At 34.5% G+C, this 18,146-nt stretch overlaps 1 protein-coding gene across 43 annotated transcripts in view; it reads left to right on the top strand.

Moving 5' to 3' along the window:
• The window catches only part of RIMS2 (regulating synaptic membrane exocytosis 2), a 578,477-nt gene that overhangs the window by 336,164 nt on the left and 224,167 nt on the right, over positions 1-18,146 (top strand). For 9 of the 43 annotated variants that reach the window (XM_057497834.1, XM_057497833.1, XM_036876389.2 and 6 more), the window contains one exon: positions 14,949-14,975. The exons of the other annotated variants lie outside the window; for them this stretch is intronic. In XM_057497834.1, the coding sequence (XP_057353817.1) occupies positions 14,949-14,975 (27 nt within the window). The remainder of the gene's footprint in view (positions 1-14,948; positions 14,976-18,146) is intronic. 43 annotated transcript variants of the gene reach the window in all.

Below are 18,146 nucleotides of genomic sequence, written 5' to 3'. Positions count from 1 at the left end.
AATGCCCTATTGCTTATCAATCATGGTAAGTATATTTGGCAATATATAACCATTATGTGCATCACACCCTTCCTGCTGAATAGACAATTAAATTGTGTATCAGAAGGCTGTTTGACAAACAGAATTAGAGCAAAGAATTGGTCCTGTGGGGTATTTAGTCATAGGGAAGCCTAGAGAATTACTGTCACTCCTTTTAAAAGTAATCTCTCTAATGACTGGAATTTTATTTCTACTAGATAAAGTCTTTTACCCTTGGATGGTATTAACTGAACACTAATTTTATAGAACTCACTTCTTTCAGCCTTCCCAGGAGTAAACACCACCCACTGTTACCATTGCCATTACAACATCCTTTATTGTAATAATAACATTACCATGAATTTTATGTGGACTAGTTTTAGAGTGTTTTCTCTATCTGGCCACTGTAATCTACTCAGTACATTCTCTCTAAATCACAGTGTAGTATGATGGGTTACTACATGAAGGTTGCTAATATAATTCATGATGTAGTAATTCTTATAGTTTACATTTATTTGCTAATAATGCTAGCCACCATTGCCCTCTCTTACAGGGTTGGCCTTCTCCCCATTTACTCCAGTTGTTATTACAATAAAGAGTAGGTTTCCCGACTCTCAACATATGAAATTCTTAAGTTTACCAACAATTCTCATTATCTTTTTCCACCTAGCTAATTAAGAATAGAGTATGCCAGGAACAATGAAAATAGAATACTTTCTAGTTAGCTGTATGTATCATGGATTTTCATGAAGTTAATTTAATCAACTTTACAGCTTTTAATATTTTCCATTCCCCAAATGACTCTTCTGTTACTTAATTGTTAATAGTATTGATTTACCCATGGGTAATATAACAGCTCCATGTTGTGCTATGTCAGTCTTGTCACTACCTACTTACTCTTACTAAATCTAAAATTCATTTGGAATTAATTTTTGTATATTTTGCAAAGTAGAGATAGAAAAATTCATTCTTAATCTTTTGGTTGTTCACTTGACCCAGCACATTTACTGAAAAAAATCACATCTATGTGTCTAAGTTTCTGAACTCTATTCTTTTCAATTAGACTTTGCTATTCTTGTGCCAATACCAAAGTGTCTTAATCACTGTAGCTTATACTAAATTGTGATATCCAGTAATAAACCAAATTTGTTCTCTAAGATGGTTATTACTGTTCTTGACATTTTTTCTTACAAATGAATTAAATATCAAATAATCATTTTCCACAAACACCCTTTGGGGCTTTGATTCAATTACTTTGATTCATTTGGGTACAACAGACATCTCTCCATGGAATGAGAATTCCATCCATGAATCTGATATATCTCCAAATAATATTATAATAGGTTTCAGTGCAGAGGTTTTGTATCTTTAATAGATCTACAACTAAAAATTTGACTTAAATTGATGCAGAAATAAAAGTTATGTATTATTTTCAATGACTCCATACATTATTTTGAATTCTGATGTACAATATTATGTCATCTGTAAATAATGACAATTTCTCCTCTTTCAAATTGTTATACATTGCTTTTCTTTTTCTTACTGCTTTGGCTTGGTCCTATAATACAATGCTGAGTGAAAGTGATATTGTTGAGTAGAAGTTGATGTCCAAGTTTTGTCCCCCATTCCTTGGGAAAAGTTTTAAGTATTTCCCCATTATAGTTGATATTTATTGTAAAATTTTTGTGCCACTATGAGATTCAGGAAATTCTGTTTTATTCCTGGTTTGATAAAAGTTTTTAATCATGCATTGATGTTTCATTATGCCAATTTTTAAATGTGTATATGGATAGTAACCATGATATTTCTCTTTTATTCTATTAATATGGTAAATGCATTGATTTTCAAATCTTAAGGCAATCTATCATTCCTGTAATAAACTCAGCTAGCTCTTGATGCATTATCATTTTATCCATCTCTGGATTTACTTTGCTAATGTTACGTGTAGAATTTTTGCATTTATATTCATGAGATAGAGAAAGATTGTCTTTCATTAGCTTCTGTTATCAATGTTATACTGGCTTCATAAAAAGTATAGGATATGTTTCTTCTTTTCTGTTTGATGTCTTTTATTGTAGTAATCTTTTCCTTTATTGTAATGTTTTTAAGTTTTGATTTCAGTATTATGCTGGCCTTATAAATAGTGTTTGGAAGTATCATTAAGGTAGGCAATTTCGTTGTGTGTAGATTTTAAACTGCAATTTTAATTTCTCTACTAGATCTAGAACTATTCAGAATATTATGTCTTCTTGTGTCAGCTTCGTTAAATTGGATTTTTCTTGGAATTTGAAACTTTCTCCTAATTTAAAAAATATTTAAATAAAATTGTTCATTGTAACATCTAATTATCCATTTAATAGTTGGTGTGCAGTGATGTCCTCTTTTCTGGAATATTGCTAATTTGTTCCTTCTCTTTTTCTTCCCCTTTGGTTAGACTTGCTAATAACCTGTCATCTTATTAGTGTTTTCAACAAAAAAAATGTTTTTGTTTACTTTCTAGGTTGTATGTTTGTTTTTCTTTTCCATTATTTTTTCTTACTATTATTTCTCTACTTTCTTTAGGTTTACTTTGTTTTTCCTCTCAGAAGGATAGTTAATTATTAATGTGGTGTTTCATTTACTGATGAATTGTTCAAGAGGGTAATATTAAATTTCCAAACTAAAGAGATTTCTGGGTTTTTAAAATTTTTGGTTATTGCTGTATGGCATAATTTCCCTCTTGTCAGAGTATACTCTGAATAATTGGAATCTTTAAAATTATTTGTTTAATTTATAGTGATGCATGTAATTGATTTTCGTAGAAGTTCTTGGAAAGAATATTTTGTCATAGTTTGGTATATGTTCTATATATGTCAAATTCATCAAGCTTATAAATTTGGTTTAAGTTTTCTGTTTTTGCTGATTTTTTTTCTGATAATTGCATCAGTTATAGAGAGAGGTATGTTGGACCCTCCATGTATGGTTGTAGACATTTTCCTTTTAATTTTGTCACTGTTTGCTTTAAATATTTTGAGATTGTTATTAGATGCATACAAACTAGAATTGTTATTTTTTCTAATAGACTGATAATTTTAGCATTTCTTTTTTTATTTAGGTATCATTGATATACAATCTTATGAAGGTTTCACATAAGCAACATTGTAATTACAGCATTCTCCCATATTATCACATCCCCCCCCCCAACACCTCCACTCCATTGTAGTCACTGTCCATCAGCATAGTAAGATAGCATCTCTTTTTATATTTAGGAGTGTTTTTCCTTAAGACATACTCTTCTTAATGTTAATATTGCTGCAGCTGCTTTTTTCTGGGTTAATGTTTTTTGTGTGGTGTATTTTTCTCAGGCCTTTTACTTTTTACCTCTTTGTGCCATTTGTCTTTTGAAAACAATGTAAAGTTGGTCTTAAATCCATTCTGACAAGATATATCTTTTATTGGGGTAATTTATACATTTACATTTGATGTAATTTCTTACAAATTTTGCTTAATGTTTTACACATTATTATTAAGTTTTGGTTTGCCTTTTTTCTCCTTTCTTGCTTTCTTTTGAAATCTACATTATTTTGATTATATCAACAAATAATTAGTTACCTATCACATTTATGGTGCTGCTATTATGATTGATTCAAAGATTCATTATACTTAAATAGGAAGTAAAATTCTTATCCACACACTTGGATGTGAAATACACTTTTTTTTCCAAAAGTCATGTCTAATCTGGTTCTTAGGTACCTTTTGTCTTAGTCAAGTATCAGTATTTTTCCTTCTTACCTTTTCCCACCTCTCAATAGAGGTTCTAGGAAGCCCTAAAAAATGACAATTTTCAAGGAAGACATTAATTTTTACTCCTTACTAAGCTTCACTGACATGTCCCACTATACAGTGGTTAACTGAAACCAGGTCTACACATAGCAGTTTTTACTAATTCTGATTGCTCTGGTGCTTAGCATCCAGTCTTCTTACTGATCGTGGAGCTACTATCCTGGAATACTAAAATATCACTGGACTCTGGAGAGGTTCTTAGAACCTAAGTCCGTATTAGTCACAGGGCTTTCAAACCATCATCCTTTTACTAATTCTGAGAAATCTGGACCTTCAGCAGTGCTTACCTCCGTTTTTTGCCTCCTGTATACTCCTCTCTCTTTTCTCTCCTCTAGCAAAATCACATTAATAAATCTAGAATATGAAAACTGAAGTGTCTACATCTCACTTTGCTTTTAATTCTGAAACATAAATCTCCCTAATTAAAAGAAACACAAAAGTCTTTCTACTAAATGTGGAAGGGAAATATAAAGATAATAAAACAGTTTATGTCCCAGTACCCAATAAAGTCATACTTAATCTTTGACTTTGTATAGTTATCAAAATCATATATAGAAAGGAGAGGCTTTCAAACCTTTTTCAAATCTAATTTTTAAATGTAAAAATTAAAATTGTAAGCTTATATGGAATGCTATAGTAATGTAGAAGAAGTATGAGAGACTAGTACAAGCTGTGATAAGCATTTTAGCTAGGCCTGGAAAGAATAGATACAATGTCAACAAATGGAGATGAGAAAAGTAAATAGTAAGTTTGAGAAGATGAGCATATAAAATCTAAATAGTATGATGAGATTTATTTTTGAAAGCATTGAATGCCAGGCTAAGGATTAGGGGATTTAGCATTTTCAAATAGGATCTGAGGAAAGAAGTCTGAAAGAAATAGCACAATAACATCTTAACGTATCACCTCTCCTTGGTGTGCTGTAACCTAAAAAAAAAAGTCTTTTGAAGAGATGTGTTTTCCTTCAGCTTACTATATATGCAACTGCCTATCTTGCTTAAAAATGAATCCTCATGTATGTTGGAGTTGGAGAAAGTTAAATGGAGGAAATATTAGGGAAAGCAACAAACTGAAATGGGAAAAATTAGGGGGAAAATGGCTTTGCTTGCATTTAAAACACAAGTTTTTATTAAGTAATGGCTATAATGGTTTCCAATTGGCAAATGTCACAGTATGTAAATAATTCCCTATCTCCCCTCATGAAAATCCCTTTCAACAATTTTCAACTTCACAGTTTGGACCAAAATATATTCATTATTTTTTTAATGTTATATATGTAAAATTTTGTGTAATATATATCATGAGATATATTTTCAATATTTCTTGTTGCAATCCCTTCAATAAAAATTTAAGCCTTTAATTAATAGCTTGAAACATTTGACAGCTAACCTTTTATCTCATATAAAAACTGCTTTCATAAATGGTGAATTTTTTTTTTTTTGAGAGGGCATCTCTCATATTTATTTATCAAATGGTTGTTAAAAACAATAAAATTCTGTATAGGGGAGTCAATGCTCAATGCACAATCATTAATCCACCCCAAGCCTAATTTTAGTCAGTCTCCAATCTTCTGAAGCATAACGAACAAGTTCTTACATGACGAACAAATTCTTACATAGTGAATAAGTTCTTACATGGTGAACAGTACAAGGGCAGCCATCACAGAAACTTTCGGTTTTGATTACGCATTATGAACTATAAACAGTCAGGTCAAATATGAATATTCGTTTGATTTTTATACTTGATTTATATGTGGATCTCACATTTCTCCCTTTATTATTATTACTATTATTATTTTAAATAAAATGCTGAAGTGGTAGGTAGATGCAAGATAAAGGTAGAAAACATAGTCTAGTGTTGTAAGAGAGCAAATGTAGATGATCAGGTGTGTGCCTGTAGACTATGTGTTAATCCAAGCTAGACAAGGGCAATAAAACATCCACGGATGCAGAAGATTTCTTTCAAAACGGGGGGGTGAGGTTCTAAGCCTCACCTCTGTTGATCCCCAATTTCTCACCTGATGGCCCCCCTGCGACTGTGCCTGTCTTAGGTTGTTCCTCCCTTGAGGAATCTTACCCGTCTCTAGCTAACCAGTCATCTTCCGGGGCCATACAGGGAGATGTAAAGTTGGTAAGTGAGGGAGAAGCCATATTGTTTGAAAAGGTTAGCTTTTTACTTCTTTGCATATTTATGCCCTGTGGCTTCTATGCCCAGCATTTGTCTTCAGGTATCTTTAGCACTTGGAGGTATTATGATACTCGGTAAATTAAATATGAGGCACGAATTCTATTTAAGGGTTGTAATTAGGAAGGAAGAAGAAATGCTATAGAGGTAACAGACAGAAGAAAACATGGGAAGATTGATTATTTCTTTGACATATCTTCTTGTAGAGTAACTTAAGCATGTATAGGTTTTAAACTATTAATTAAATTGCACACACACATTAACATAACAGGAATACAGTTAGATAACCAAAGCAAATCTATAATTACCAGCCATCTCCAGTGAAACCAAGAAAACCAGTTAGGCATCCTAGGTATTTGTGAAAATTTATCTATGATATGATGGATATTGTCCAACTGTACTTGAACAGTCTGAGAGAAATCAGACAAATAAAACAACCCATTCCTGGGAACTGTTCACATCCCATATGTTCTTTTAACAGTAGATAGTCTGTAGTTGTAAGATTTTGGAGCGCTACAACTTGCACTTCTCCTAATTCTTGGTTGAGTTCCGACAGTATAGATCCAGTCAAATTTGTTGTTTTACTGTATGCACAGGCCAACTTAGATATCTCCTTCTTCATTCCCATGGCAAGTCCAGGAACTGGTGGGATGAGTGCATCTACAGCTGTAGCAGTGCGTGGATCTTTGTTGGGGTTTTTTGCTGATCATCTTCTGGCATGAGTCTTCCAGAGAGTGCTGATGTTGAAAGTTATTTTTCATATCGTATCTTAGTTCATTTTCGGGGTAGCCCAATTAGGCTTTGATCCTCTGTATAAACACAAACAGACCCTTTGCCTACACTTTTATATGCCATTTATACTCTTGTGTAGAACTCATTGGAGGTTACCACAAAGGAACTGCCCTTTTTTTTTTTTTTGTATCACTAATCTACACTTACATGACGAATATTATGTTTACTAGGCTCTCCCCTATACCAGGTCCCCCCTATAAACCCCTTTACAGTCACTGTCCATCAGCATAGCAAAATGTTGTAGAATCACTACTTGCCTTCTCTGTGTTGTACAGCCCTCCCTTTTCTCCTACCCCCCCATGCATGCTAATCTTAATACCCCCCTACTTCTCCCCACCCCCTTATCCCTCCCTACCCACCCATCCACCCCAGTCCCTTTCCCTTTGGTACCTGTTAGTCCATTCTTGAGTTCTGTGATTCTGCTGCTGTTTTGTTCCTTCAGTTTTTCCTTTATTCTTATATTCCACAGATAAGTGAAATCATTTGGTATTTCTCTTTCTCTGCTTGGCTTGTTTCACTGAGCATAATACCCTCCAGCTCCATCCATGTTGCTGCAAATGGTAGGATTTGCCCTTTTCTTATGGCTGAGTAGTATTCCATTGTGTATATGTACCACATCTTCTTTATCCATTCATCTATCGATGGACATTTAGGTTGCTTCCTATTCTTGGCTATTGTAAATAGTGCTGCGATAAACATAGGGGTACACTGATCTTTCTCATACTTGATTGCTGCATTCTTAGGGTAAATTCCTAGGAGTGCAATTCCTGGGTCAAATGGTAGGTCTGTTTTGAGCATTTTGATGTACCTCCATACTGCTTTCCACAATGGTTGAACTAACTTACATTCCCACCAGCAGTGTAGGAGGGTTCCCCTTTCTCCACAGCCTCGCCAACATTTGTTGTTGTTTGTCTTTTGGATGGCAGCCATCCTTACTGGTGTGAGGTGATACCTCATTGTAGTTTTAATTTGCATTTCTCTGATAATTAGCGATGTGGAGCATCTTTTCATGTGTCTGTTGGCCATCTGTATTTCTTTTTTGGAGAACCGTCTGTTCAGTTCCTCTGCCCATTTTTTAATTGAGTTATTTGTTTTTTGTTTGTTGAGGCGTGTGAGCTCTTTATATATTCTGGACGTAAAGCCTTTATCGGATGTGTCATTTTCAAATATATTCTCTCATACTTTAGGGTTCCTTTTTGTTCTATTGATGGTGTCTTTTGCTGTACAGAAGCTTTTCAGCTTAATATAGTCCCACTTACTCATTTTTGCTGTTGTTTTCCTTGCCCGGGGAGATATGTTCAAGAAGAGGTCACTCATGTTTATGTCTAAGAGGTTTTTGCCTATGTTTTCTTCTAAGAGTTTAATGGTTTCATGACTTACATCCAGGTTTTTGATCCATTTTGAGTTTACTTTTGTATATGGGGTTAGACAATGGTCCAGTTTCATTCTCCTACATGTAGCTGTCCAGTTTTGCCAGCACCATCTGTTGAAGAGACTGTCATTTCGCCATTGTATGTCCATGGCTCCTTTATCAAATATTAATTGACCATATATGTCTGGGTTAATGTCTGGATTCTCTAGTCTGTTCCATTGGTCTGTGGCTCTGCTCTTGTGCCAGTACCAAATTGTCTTGATTTCTATGGCTTTATAGTAGAGCTTGAAGTTGGGGAGTGAGATCCCCCCTACTTTATTCTTCTTTCTCAGGATTGCTTTGGCTATTCGGGGTCTTTGGTGTTTCCATATGAATTTTTGAATTATTTGTTCCAGTTCATTGAAGAATGTTGCTGGTAGTTTCATAGGGATTGCATCAAATCTGTATATTGCTTTGGACAGGATGGACATTTTGACGATATTAATTCTTCCTAGCCACGAGCATGGGATGAGTTTCCATCTGTTAGTGTCCCCTTTAATTTCTCTTAAGAGGGACTTGTAGTTTTCAGAGTATAAGTCTTTCACTTCCTTGGTTAGGTTTATTCCTAGGTATTTTATTTTTTTTGATGCAATTGTGAATGGAGTTGTTTTCCTGATTTCTCTTTCTGTTTGTTCATTGTTAGTGTATAGGAAAGCCACAGATTTCTGTGTGTTGATTTTGTATCCTGCAACTTTGCTGTATTCTGATATCAGTTCTAGTAGTTTTGGGGTGGAGTCTTTAGGGTTTCTTATGTACAGTATCATGTCATCTGCAAATAGTGACAGTTTAACTTCTTCTTTACCAATCTGGATTCCTTGTATTTTTTTGTTTTGTCTGATTGCCGTGGCTAGGACCTCCAGTACTATGTTAAATAACAGTGGAGAGAGTGGGCATCCCTGTCTAGTTCCCGATCTCAGAGGAAATGCTTTCAGCTTCTCGCTGTTCAATATAATGTTGGCTGTGGGTTTATCATAGATGGCCTTTATTATGTTGAGGTACTTGCCCTCTATTCCCATTTTGCTGAGAGTTTTTATCATGAATGGATGTTGAACTTTGTCAAATGCTTTTTCAGCATCTATGGAGATGATCATGTGGTTTTTGTCTTTCTTTTTGTTGATGTGGTGGATGATGTTGATGGACTTTCGAATGTTGTGCCATCCTTGCATCCCTGGGATGAATCCCACTTGGTCATGGTATATTATCCTTTTGATGTATTTTTGAATTCGGTTTGCTAATATTTTGTTGAATATTTTTGCATCTACGTTCATCAGGGATATTGGTCTGTAGTTTTCTTTTTTGGTGGGGTCTTTGCCTGGTTTTGGTATTAGGGTGATGTTAGCTTCATAGAATGAGTTTGGGAGTATCCCCCCCTCCTCTATTTTTTGGAAAACTCTAAGGAGAATGGGTATTATGTCTTCCCTGTATGTCTGATAAAATTCCGAGGTAAATCCATCTGGCCCGGGGGTTTTTTTCTTTGGTAGTTTTTTGATTACCGCTTCAGTTTCGTTGCTGGTAATTGGTCTGTTTAGATTTTCTGTTTCTTTCTGGGTCAATCGTGGAAGGTTGTATTTTTCTAGGAAGTTGTCCATTTCTCCTAGGTTTCCCAGCTTGTTAGCATATAGGTTTTCATAGTATTCTCTAATAATTCTTTGTATTTCTGCGGGGTCCATCGTGATTTTTCCTTTCTCGTTTCTGATACTGTTGATTTGTGTTGACTCTCTTTTCCTCTTAATAAGTCTGGCTAGAGGCTTATCTATTTTGTTTATTTTCTCAAAGAACCAGCTCTTGGTTTCATTGATTTTTGCTATTGTTTTATTCTTCTCAATTTTATTTATTTCTTCTCTGATCTTTATTATGTCCCTCCTTCTGCTGACCTTAGGCCTCATTTGTTCTTCTTTTTCCAATTTCGATAATTGTGACATTAGACCATTCATTTGGGGTTGTTCTTCCTTTTTTAAATATACTTGGATTGCTATATACTTTCCTCTTAAGTCTGCTTTTGCTGTGTCCCACAGAAGTTGGGGCTTAGTGTTGTTGTTGTCATTTGTTTCCATATATTGCTGGATCTCCATTTTGATTTGGACATTGATCCATTGATTATTTAGGAGCGTGTTGTTAAGCCTCCATGTGTTTGTGAGCCTCTTTGCTTTCTTTGTACAGTTTATTTCTAGTTTTATGCCTTTGTGGTCTGACAAGTTGGTTGGTAGGTTTTCAGTCTTGTGGAATTTTCTGAGGCTCTTTTTGTGGCCTAGTATGTGGTCTATTCTGGAGAATGTTCCATGTGCACTTGAGAAGAATGTATATTCTGTTGCTTTTGGATGTAGAGTCCTATAGATGTCTATTAGGTCCATCTGCTCTACTGTGTTGTTCAGTGCTTCCGTGTCCTTACTTATTTTCTGCCCGGTGGATCTATCCTTTGGGGTGAGTGGTGTGTTGAAGTCTCCTAGAATGAATGCATTGCAGTCTATTTCCCCATTTAGTTCTGTTAGTATTTGTTTCACATATGCTGCTGCTCCTGTGTTGGGTGCATATATATTTAGAATGGTTATATCCTCTTGTTGGACTGAGCCATTTATCATTACGTAGTGTCCTTCTTTATCTCTTGTTACTTTCTTTATTTTGAAGTCTATTTAGTCTGATATTAGTACTGCAACCCCTGCTTTCTTCTTGCTGTTGTTTGCCTGAAATATGTTTTTCCATCCCTTGACTTTTAGTCTGTACATGTCTTTGGGTTTGATGTGAGTTTCTTGTAAGCAGCTTATAGATGGGTCTTGCTTTTTTATCCATTCTATTACTCTATGTCTTTTGATTGGTGCATTCAGTCCATTAACATTTAGGGTGACTATTGAAAGATATGTACTTATTGCCATTGCAGGGTTTAAATTTGTGGTTACCAAAGGTTCAAGGTTAGCCTCTTTAGTATCTTACTCCCTAACTTAGCTCACTTATTGAGCTGTTATATACACTGTCTGGAGATTCATTTCTTCTCTCCCTTCTTATTCCTCCTCCTCGATTTTTCATATGTTGGGTGTTTTGTGCTGTGCTCTTTCTAGGAGTGCTCCCATCTAGAGCAGTCCCTGTAAGATGTTCTGTAGAGGTGGTTTGTGGGAAGCAAATTCCCTCAGCTTTTGTTTGTCTGGGAATTGTTTAATCCCACAGTCATATTTGAATGATAGTCGTGCTGGATACAGTATCCTTGGTTCAAGGCCCTTCTATTTCACTGTATTAAATATATCATGCCATTCTCTTCTGGCCTGTAGGGTTTCTGTCGAGAAGTCTGATGTTAGCCTGATGGGTTTTCCTTTATAGGTTACCTTTTTCTCTCTAGCTGCCTTTAAAACTCTTTCTTTGTCCTTGATCTTTGCCATTTTAATTATTATGTGTCTTGGTGTTGTCCTTCTTGGATCCTTTCTGTTGGGGGTTCTGTGTATTTCTGTGGTCTGTTCGATTATTTCCTCCCCCAGTTTGGGGAAGTTTTCAGCAATTATTTCTTCTAAGATACTTTCCATCTCTTTTCCTCTCTCTTCTTCTGGGACCCCTATAATACGGATATTGTTCCTTTTGGATTGGTCACACAGTTCTCTTAACATTGTTTCATTCCTGGAGATCCTTTTATCTCACTCTATGTCAGCTTCTATGCATTCCTGTTCTCTGGTTTCAATTCCATCAATGGCCTCTTGCATCCTATCCATTCTGTTTATAAACCCTTCCAGAGTTTGTTTCATTTCTGTAATCTCCTTTCTGGCATCTGTGATCTCCCTCTGGACTTCATCCCATTTCTCTTGCGTATTTCTCTGCATCTCTGTCAGCATGTTTATGATTCTTATTTTGAATTCTTTGTCAGGAAGACTGGTTAGGTCTGTCTCCTTCTCTGGTGTTGTCTCTGTGATCTTTGTCTGCCTGTAGCTTTGCCTTTTCATGGTGATAGGAATAGTTTGCAGAGCTGGGACGAGTGACGGCTGGAAGAACTTCCCTTCTTGTTGGTTTGTGGCCCTTCTCTCCTGGGAGAACAGCGACCTCTAGTGGCTTGTGCTGGGCTGCTGTGCGCAGACACAGTTTCTGCTTCCTGCCCGGCTGCTATGGAGTTAATCTCCGCTGTTGCTGTGGGCGTGGCCTGGTTCGGGCCTCTGCTCCAAAGTGGTGGAGTTGTGTTGGAGGGGGAGCAGCCTGGAGGCTATTTATCTCCGTAAGGGGCCTCCCTGCTCCCTGCAGCCCAGGGGTTAGGGTGCCCAGAGATCCCCGGATTCCCTACCTCCGGTTTAAGTGTCCCGCCCTGCCCCTTTAAGACTTCCAAAAAGCACCCGCCAAAACAAAACAATGACCACAAAAAAAAAAAAAAAAAAAATTTTTTTTTTGATTAAAAAAAAAAAAAAGGTGGCCGCTCGGTTTTCTTTATTCTCCGGCGCCAGCCTCAGGCATCTGCTCAACGGTCTTGCTGCCCTGTTTCCCTAGTATTGGGTTCCCTATCCCTTTAAGACTTCCAAAAAGCGCTCGCCAAAACAAAATAGCAAAAAAAAAAATGGTCGCTCGCTTTTCTGGTGTCCTCCGGCGCCAGGCCACCGGTGCCCGCTCACTGTTCTTGCTGCCCTGTTTTCCTAGTATACAGGTCCCCGCACTCTGGCACGGATGGCTGGGGCTGGGTGTTCGGAAGTCTTGTGCTCCGTCTCCCTCCCGCTCTGCCTATTCTTCTCCCGCCGGGAGTTGGGGGAATGGGCGCTCTGCTCCCGCCAGGCCGGGGCTTGTATCTTACCCCCTTCGCGAGGCGCTGGGTTCTCTCAGGTGCGGATGTGGTCTGGATATTGTCCTGTGTCCTCTGGTCTTTATTCTAGGAAGGGTTGTCTTTGTTATATTTTCATAGATATATGTGGTTTTGGGAGGAGATTTCCGCTGCTCTACTCACGCCACCATCTTCCGCCCCTCCGCTAAGTGAAGTCTTTTTTAAAGTAACAATTTTTTAAGTTACTAACTGTGTAATGCACCTCTATTACTCTCTTCTACAATTTTGTACTGTATACATTATGATCACCTCTTCATAGTACAGTTTTCTAGTATCAACTATTTACATGTGTGCTGTATTGATGGTACAAATTGTTGGTCTTCATATTCCTTTTTTAACTTCTGCTTTTTTCTTGTTTAGAAGGATTGTTGTAACTTTATCTCTTTTGTTATTTTCTCTATTTTTTTTAATAACGAGCTTCCTCATTTCTATTACATTGTTTTCCTTTATTTCATGGTATTCCAGGAGTTTTTGACATTTTGAAGTGTCAGTCTTTTCATTTTGGGTTTATGTTTGTAACTTCCACTGGAATCATTACTTTCTATTATATTTTAATCTCAGTTCAGTCAATAACTTTTATCCAGTGTTATGCTGGGGCTAGAGCCAGTTGTGAACTTCTCTTCCTTTCATATCCAGTGACATTGGTAGCTTGAAATTGGCTATAGGGGAGTATTTACATTGTTATACTGTAAGCATTGTTAATATATATTATATATTGTTATATATATAAAGTATATATTTATGTTAAATGTTACATATCACGGCTTTTTCCGCTGAGAGAGTTGTTACGTCTCTATCAACACATCACGGCTTATATCATATACCAAAATTAAATTAAAGTTTAATAAAATTTAAATGTAAAAAGCTAAAATGTTAAAGGGCTAGAGAAACATAAATGAGTATTTGACCAAGAGCTTTATGAAAGCAATGGAAGGAAACACAGATAGGAGTATCAGTATATTTTTAAAATATATAATGAATATATTAAATCTATTTTAAATGAAAATTTTGGAAAGGTAAGTTGACAACCTGATAATTAAAATTTGTGTAGATTTTTTAAAATCCCATTTTAGTCTAGTTGATTTCTTTATATTTAATTTGTGAAAATATGTACTGGATATAATGTTACAGTGCTTATAAAATTATTCAATTCTACTATTTTTGTAATTTCTGCAATTTTATACTTATGTCCTTATGAAATCCCTATATAATGGCCAAAATAAAGTTCTTTTTTTCCTTAAAATACATAATTTCAGCACTGTGTCGATTACTAATGGGACAGATCAGTCATGTAAGTTAATGCTAAAACACTACTTTATTTGTGAAATGAAGTTCAGAGTTATACTGTTCATATTTTAAATCTTTTAATTGAATATTAGAAACTAAGCTTCTGTTAACATGTGAACCTATTATTTTATTTTCCTCTGATATATTCTCTTTGGGCTAACAACTTAGATGTATCAGGATAAATAGTTATGTTTTTTTCCAGGTATTAAGGCATCTTTACACTAGTCTTATATTTTTGCAGCATGATAGTTCATACATTTCTTGAAATTACAATGTATATTCATAACATTTACTCATCTTTCAATATGAAAACCTTAATATTTTGCTACCTTTTAAAATGTTGTAAGTATGTATACATAGAAAAATCTAATTTTTATTCCGCTTAGTTGTGACAGTTTATATATATAAATATAAATATATAATTTTTTAATCAAATGAGAATGTCAAAATAACTTGTCCCCTATAAATTTTTAGTTTTCCTCTTCCAAAAGAAATCAAAAGAAATCAAATTTAAACTATACTTTTTCAAAATCAGGAATTCCTAAAATAAAATGTTAAACTACAGTATGTGTTGTAAAGCAATATTAGATTTCAATATCCCTAATATGTAAAGATTTTTAAATGTATTTTTGACATCATTTTAACATTTTTTTCCAGATAAAGCCTTATGTTCATATAATTCAGGTAAATTTTAGCATGCGCAATGTTTAATGCATGTATTCATATGCACAGTTTAATCAGTTTTGTTGTTTTGTGCTTTGTCTGGTTATTGTGCATATGTTAAATTCTTAAATAAAATGTCAATAGCCTTCCTTTTCTGCCTATAGTACTTTTCCAGTATCTCAGTGTTTACATCTTTATTATTATGAAAACCATTTGTTAAAATACAATGATTTTAATGTGTCTAATGTCATCTCCTTTAGTATGGTGCTATTTCATTGATGAATTATGTTTTAGTGTATACTGTTATTATGTATGTTTCAGAAAATTTGAATTTATATGGATACAATTTTCAATGTTTTGACTTATGGAGGGGTAGTATTAGAAATTCTAAGTATGTTGAATTAAAACTACAATGTTTGTTATAGTTTTCATCATTTTAGCCACTTTCTAATATCTTGCAAAGAAAACTGAATAGATTTAATTTTATTACTTCAATGTATTTATAACTTTTAAGTACAAAGTATATGTCAAGATATTTTAAACTGATGTTAAATTTTTAACTGATACTTCACTTAGTTTTAATAATTTTAATTGAAAATATTTAAAAATGTACTTAGCCTAGTGAACTTTTATATTTTTAATAATTATCCTCTTGAATTAGATGAGGAAGTAATTATAAAAAGCCTCAGGAATGCCACATGAAGTTTCAAATCTACTGAGGAAGGCTACCACTTTTAACTAAGATGGAATAAAAGAGACTGAAGTCACGTTTCCCACCTTAAACAGCAAAAATGGTCAAATAACAAAGCAATTGCTTGGAAAACACTGGCTAATCAGGCAACAAAGAATAATCATTACTAAGAGAAAGGAAACAAAAGAGTTGAACCGCAAATGAGTTGTCCTCGCCTACCACTTTAACAGAGTTTTCTGCACACAAGGGGAAAGAACCCATGAAGCCTATGGACTCCTTGAGCTGAGGAGATGCAGTTGAGGGCAGGGAGACCAAAGTGGCTACTGTTCATGTAACAGACTGCTGGAGAGAAAGCTCCAATGATCTGCAGAGGGTCCATCTCAGGTCTTCAGCTGAGTATTTATCAGTGCATAAATGGAGGTATCTACCCAAAGCTGGGGAAAGACTCACACAAAAGGATTTGAAGTTGTAATGCCTGAGAATAATGTCTGTCTGTTTTTATTTGTTTTTTATTTTTTTAGTGAGATAGGAAAACATCAAATTTCAAGAGACATTGCCTTAAGTACACAGTAGTATCTGCCTCAGTAGTGGAGAATAACTTGCCCTAGACTGAACATTGTATCACATAAAAAAATCTTAACAGCAAGAAATGAAAGGATTAAAATATTTCTAAATAATACAACAGAAAAAAATGTCAAGAATACTTACAGGAGTATAAAAATACCCAGCCAACAACAATATAAAATTCACAATGGTTGGTATCTAATAAAAAATTCCCAGCCATGCAAGAAAGAAAAAAAGAAAAGGCTCATTAAAAGGGATATAAATCAATCAAAACTAAACAAGAACTATTAAAATTAGATGTTATAATTAGTAGAGAAAGACATTAAACAGTTTAGAAATGTACTCCATTTGTTAAAAAAGTAATGGAGACATGGAAGCAATAAATGATCCAAATCAAACATCTGAAATAAAAATACACTGAATGGGATTAATGACAATAAATAATGCAAAGAAAAACATCAATAAACTTGGAGATACAGCAATAGAAACTACCCAAAGTGAAGCATAACTAGAAAGGAGAATTTTAAAGCAGTAACAGAGTATCTGTGAGCAATGGACAACTTGAAACTGCCTAATACCCAGCTAATTTAAGTCCCTGCAGGAGAAGAGAGGGAAAAACAAAACTATTTGAAAAATAATGGCTGACAATTGTCCATATTTGATGAGAACTATAAACCCATATATCCAGGAAACACAATGAATTTAAAACACAAGAAATATGAATAAAGATATACCAAGGTGCATCATAATTAAATTATTTAAAACCAGTAATAAATAGAAAATTTTAAAGGATCCATAGAAAAAAGACTCAGTGCATAAGTTGAGGAATAAAGATAAAAATGACTGCAGATTTTTTATTATATGGAATAGTGCAAGTACTCAAAGATAAAAATAATCTAGGATCTGATTCATTTCTTCAAAAATGAAAGCAAAATAAAGACTTTTTAAACAAACAACTGCTAAAGGAACATCATCAGAACCCATGTAAAAGGAAGCCCTTCAGGCAAAAGAATAATGAGAACAGATGGAAATACAGGATATCGACTTAAGTAAAGACATGGGGAACTCCAGAAATGGTAACTGCATGGTTAAATACATGATTTTTTCTTATTATTTAAATATCTTTAAATGTAATTGTTGCTTAAACAAATAGCAATGTAATATAGGGTTTGCAACATATGTAAAATATATGGCAATAGCAACACAAAGGATAGGAGAGGAAAAACATGTTTTACACTATACAATATGATAAGTAGTATGATAATCATCTGAAAGTAGATTGTAATAAGTTAAATATATTTACTCTAAGCCCTAAAACCACAAAAGGAGAGGGAGCTGAGTCATAACTAATAAGCCACCAGAAAAGATAAAGTGGAACCATAAAAATATCCATTTTATCCAAAAGAAAACAGATAAAGAGGAAAAGAGAACAAAGAACAGATGGGGACAAATTGAAAATAAACAGCAAGTTGATGGTGTAATCTAACCAAATCAATGATCACATTAAATGTAAATAGTCAAAATACACCAGTTAAAAGGCACAGCTTGTTAGGTTGGATTTTTTTTAAATGGCAAAAACCAACTATATACTATCTGTAAGAAACCTGTTTTAAATATAAAAACACATACAGTTTTAATATAAAAGGATGGAAAAGATATACCACACTAATACTAATTAAAAGAAATATTGAGTACTTATCTCAAAATCAGGCAAATTACATTTTAGAGTAAAGAGTATTACCAGGGTTAAAAGAGGTCATTTTCTAACAGTAAAGGGGTTAACTGATTAAGAGAACACCTCAGACCTAAACATTTAAGCACTTGATAACAGAGTTTCAAATTGCATGGAGAAAAATTTGTAGATTGTCAGACTGGAGTAAAAAATTTATAGATTGTCAGACTGGTGCTTTTAAAAGCTCAACATTGACAAACATTTA

The sequence above is a fragment of the Manis pentadactyla genome, chromosome 3 (genome assembly GCF_030020395.1).
Source record: "Manis pentadactyla isolate mManPen7 chromosome 3, mManPen7.hap1, whole genome shotgun sequence".
In the NCBI taxonomy this organism is placed as follows: domain Eukaryota; kingdom Metazoa; phylum Chordata; class Mammalia; order Pholidota; family Manidae; genus Manis; species Manis pentadactyla.
The sequence above is the reverse complement of the archived record's forward strand: the minus strand, read 5'-3'. Positions and strand labels throughout refer to the sequence as shown.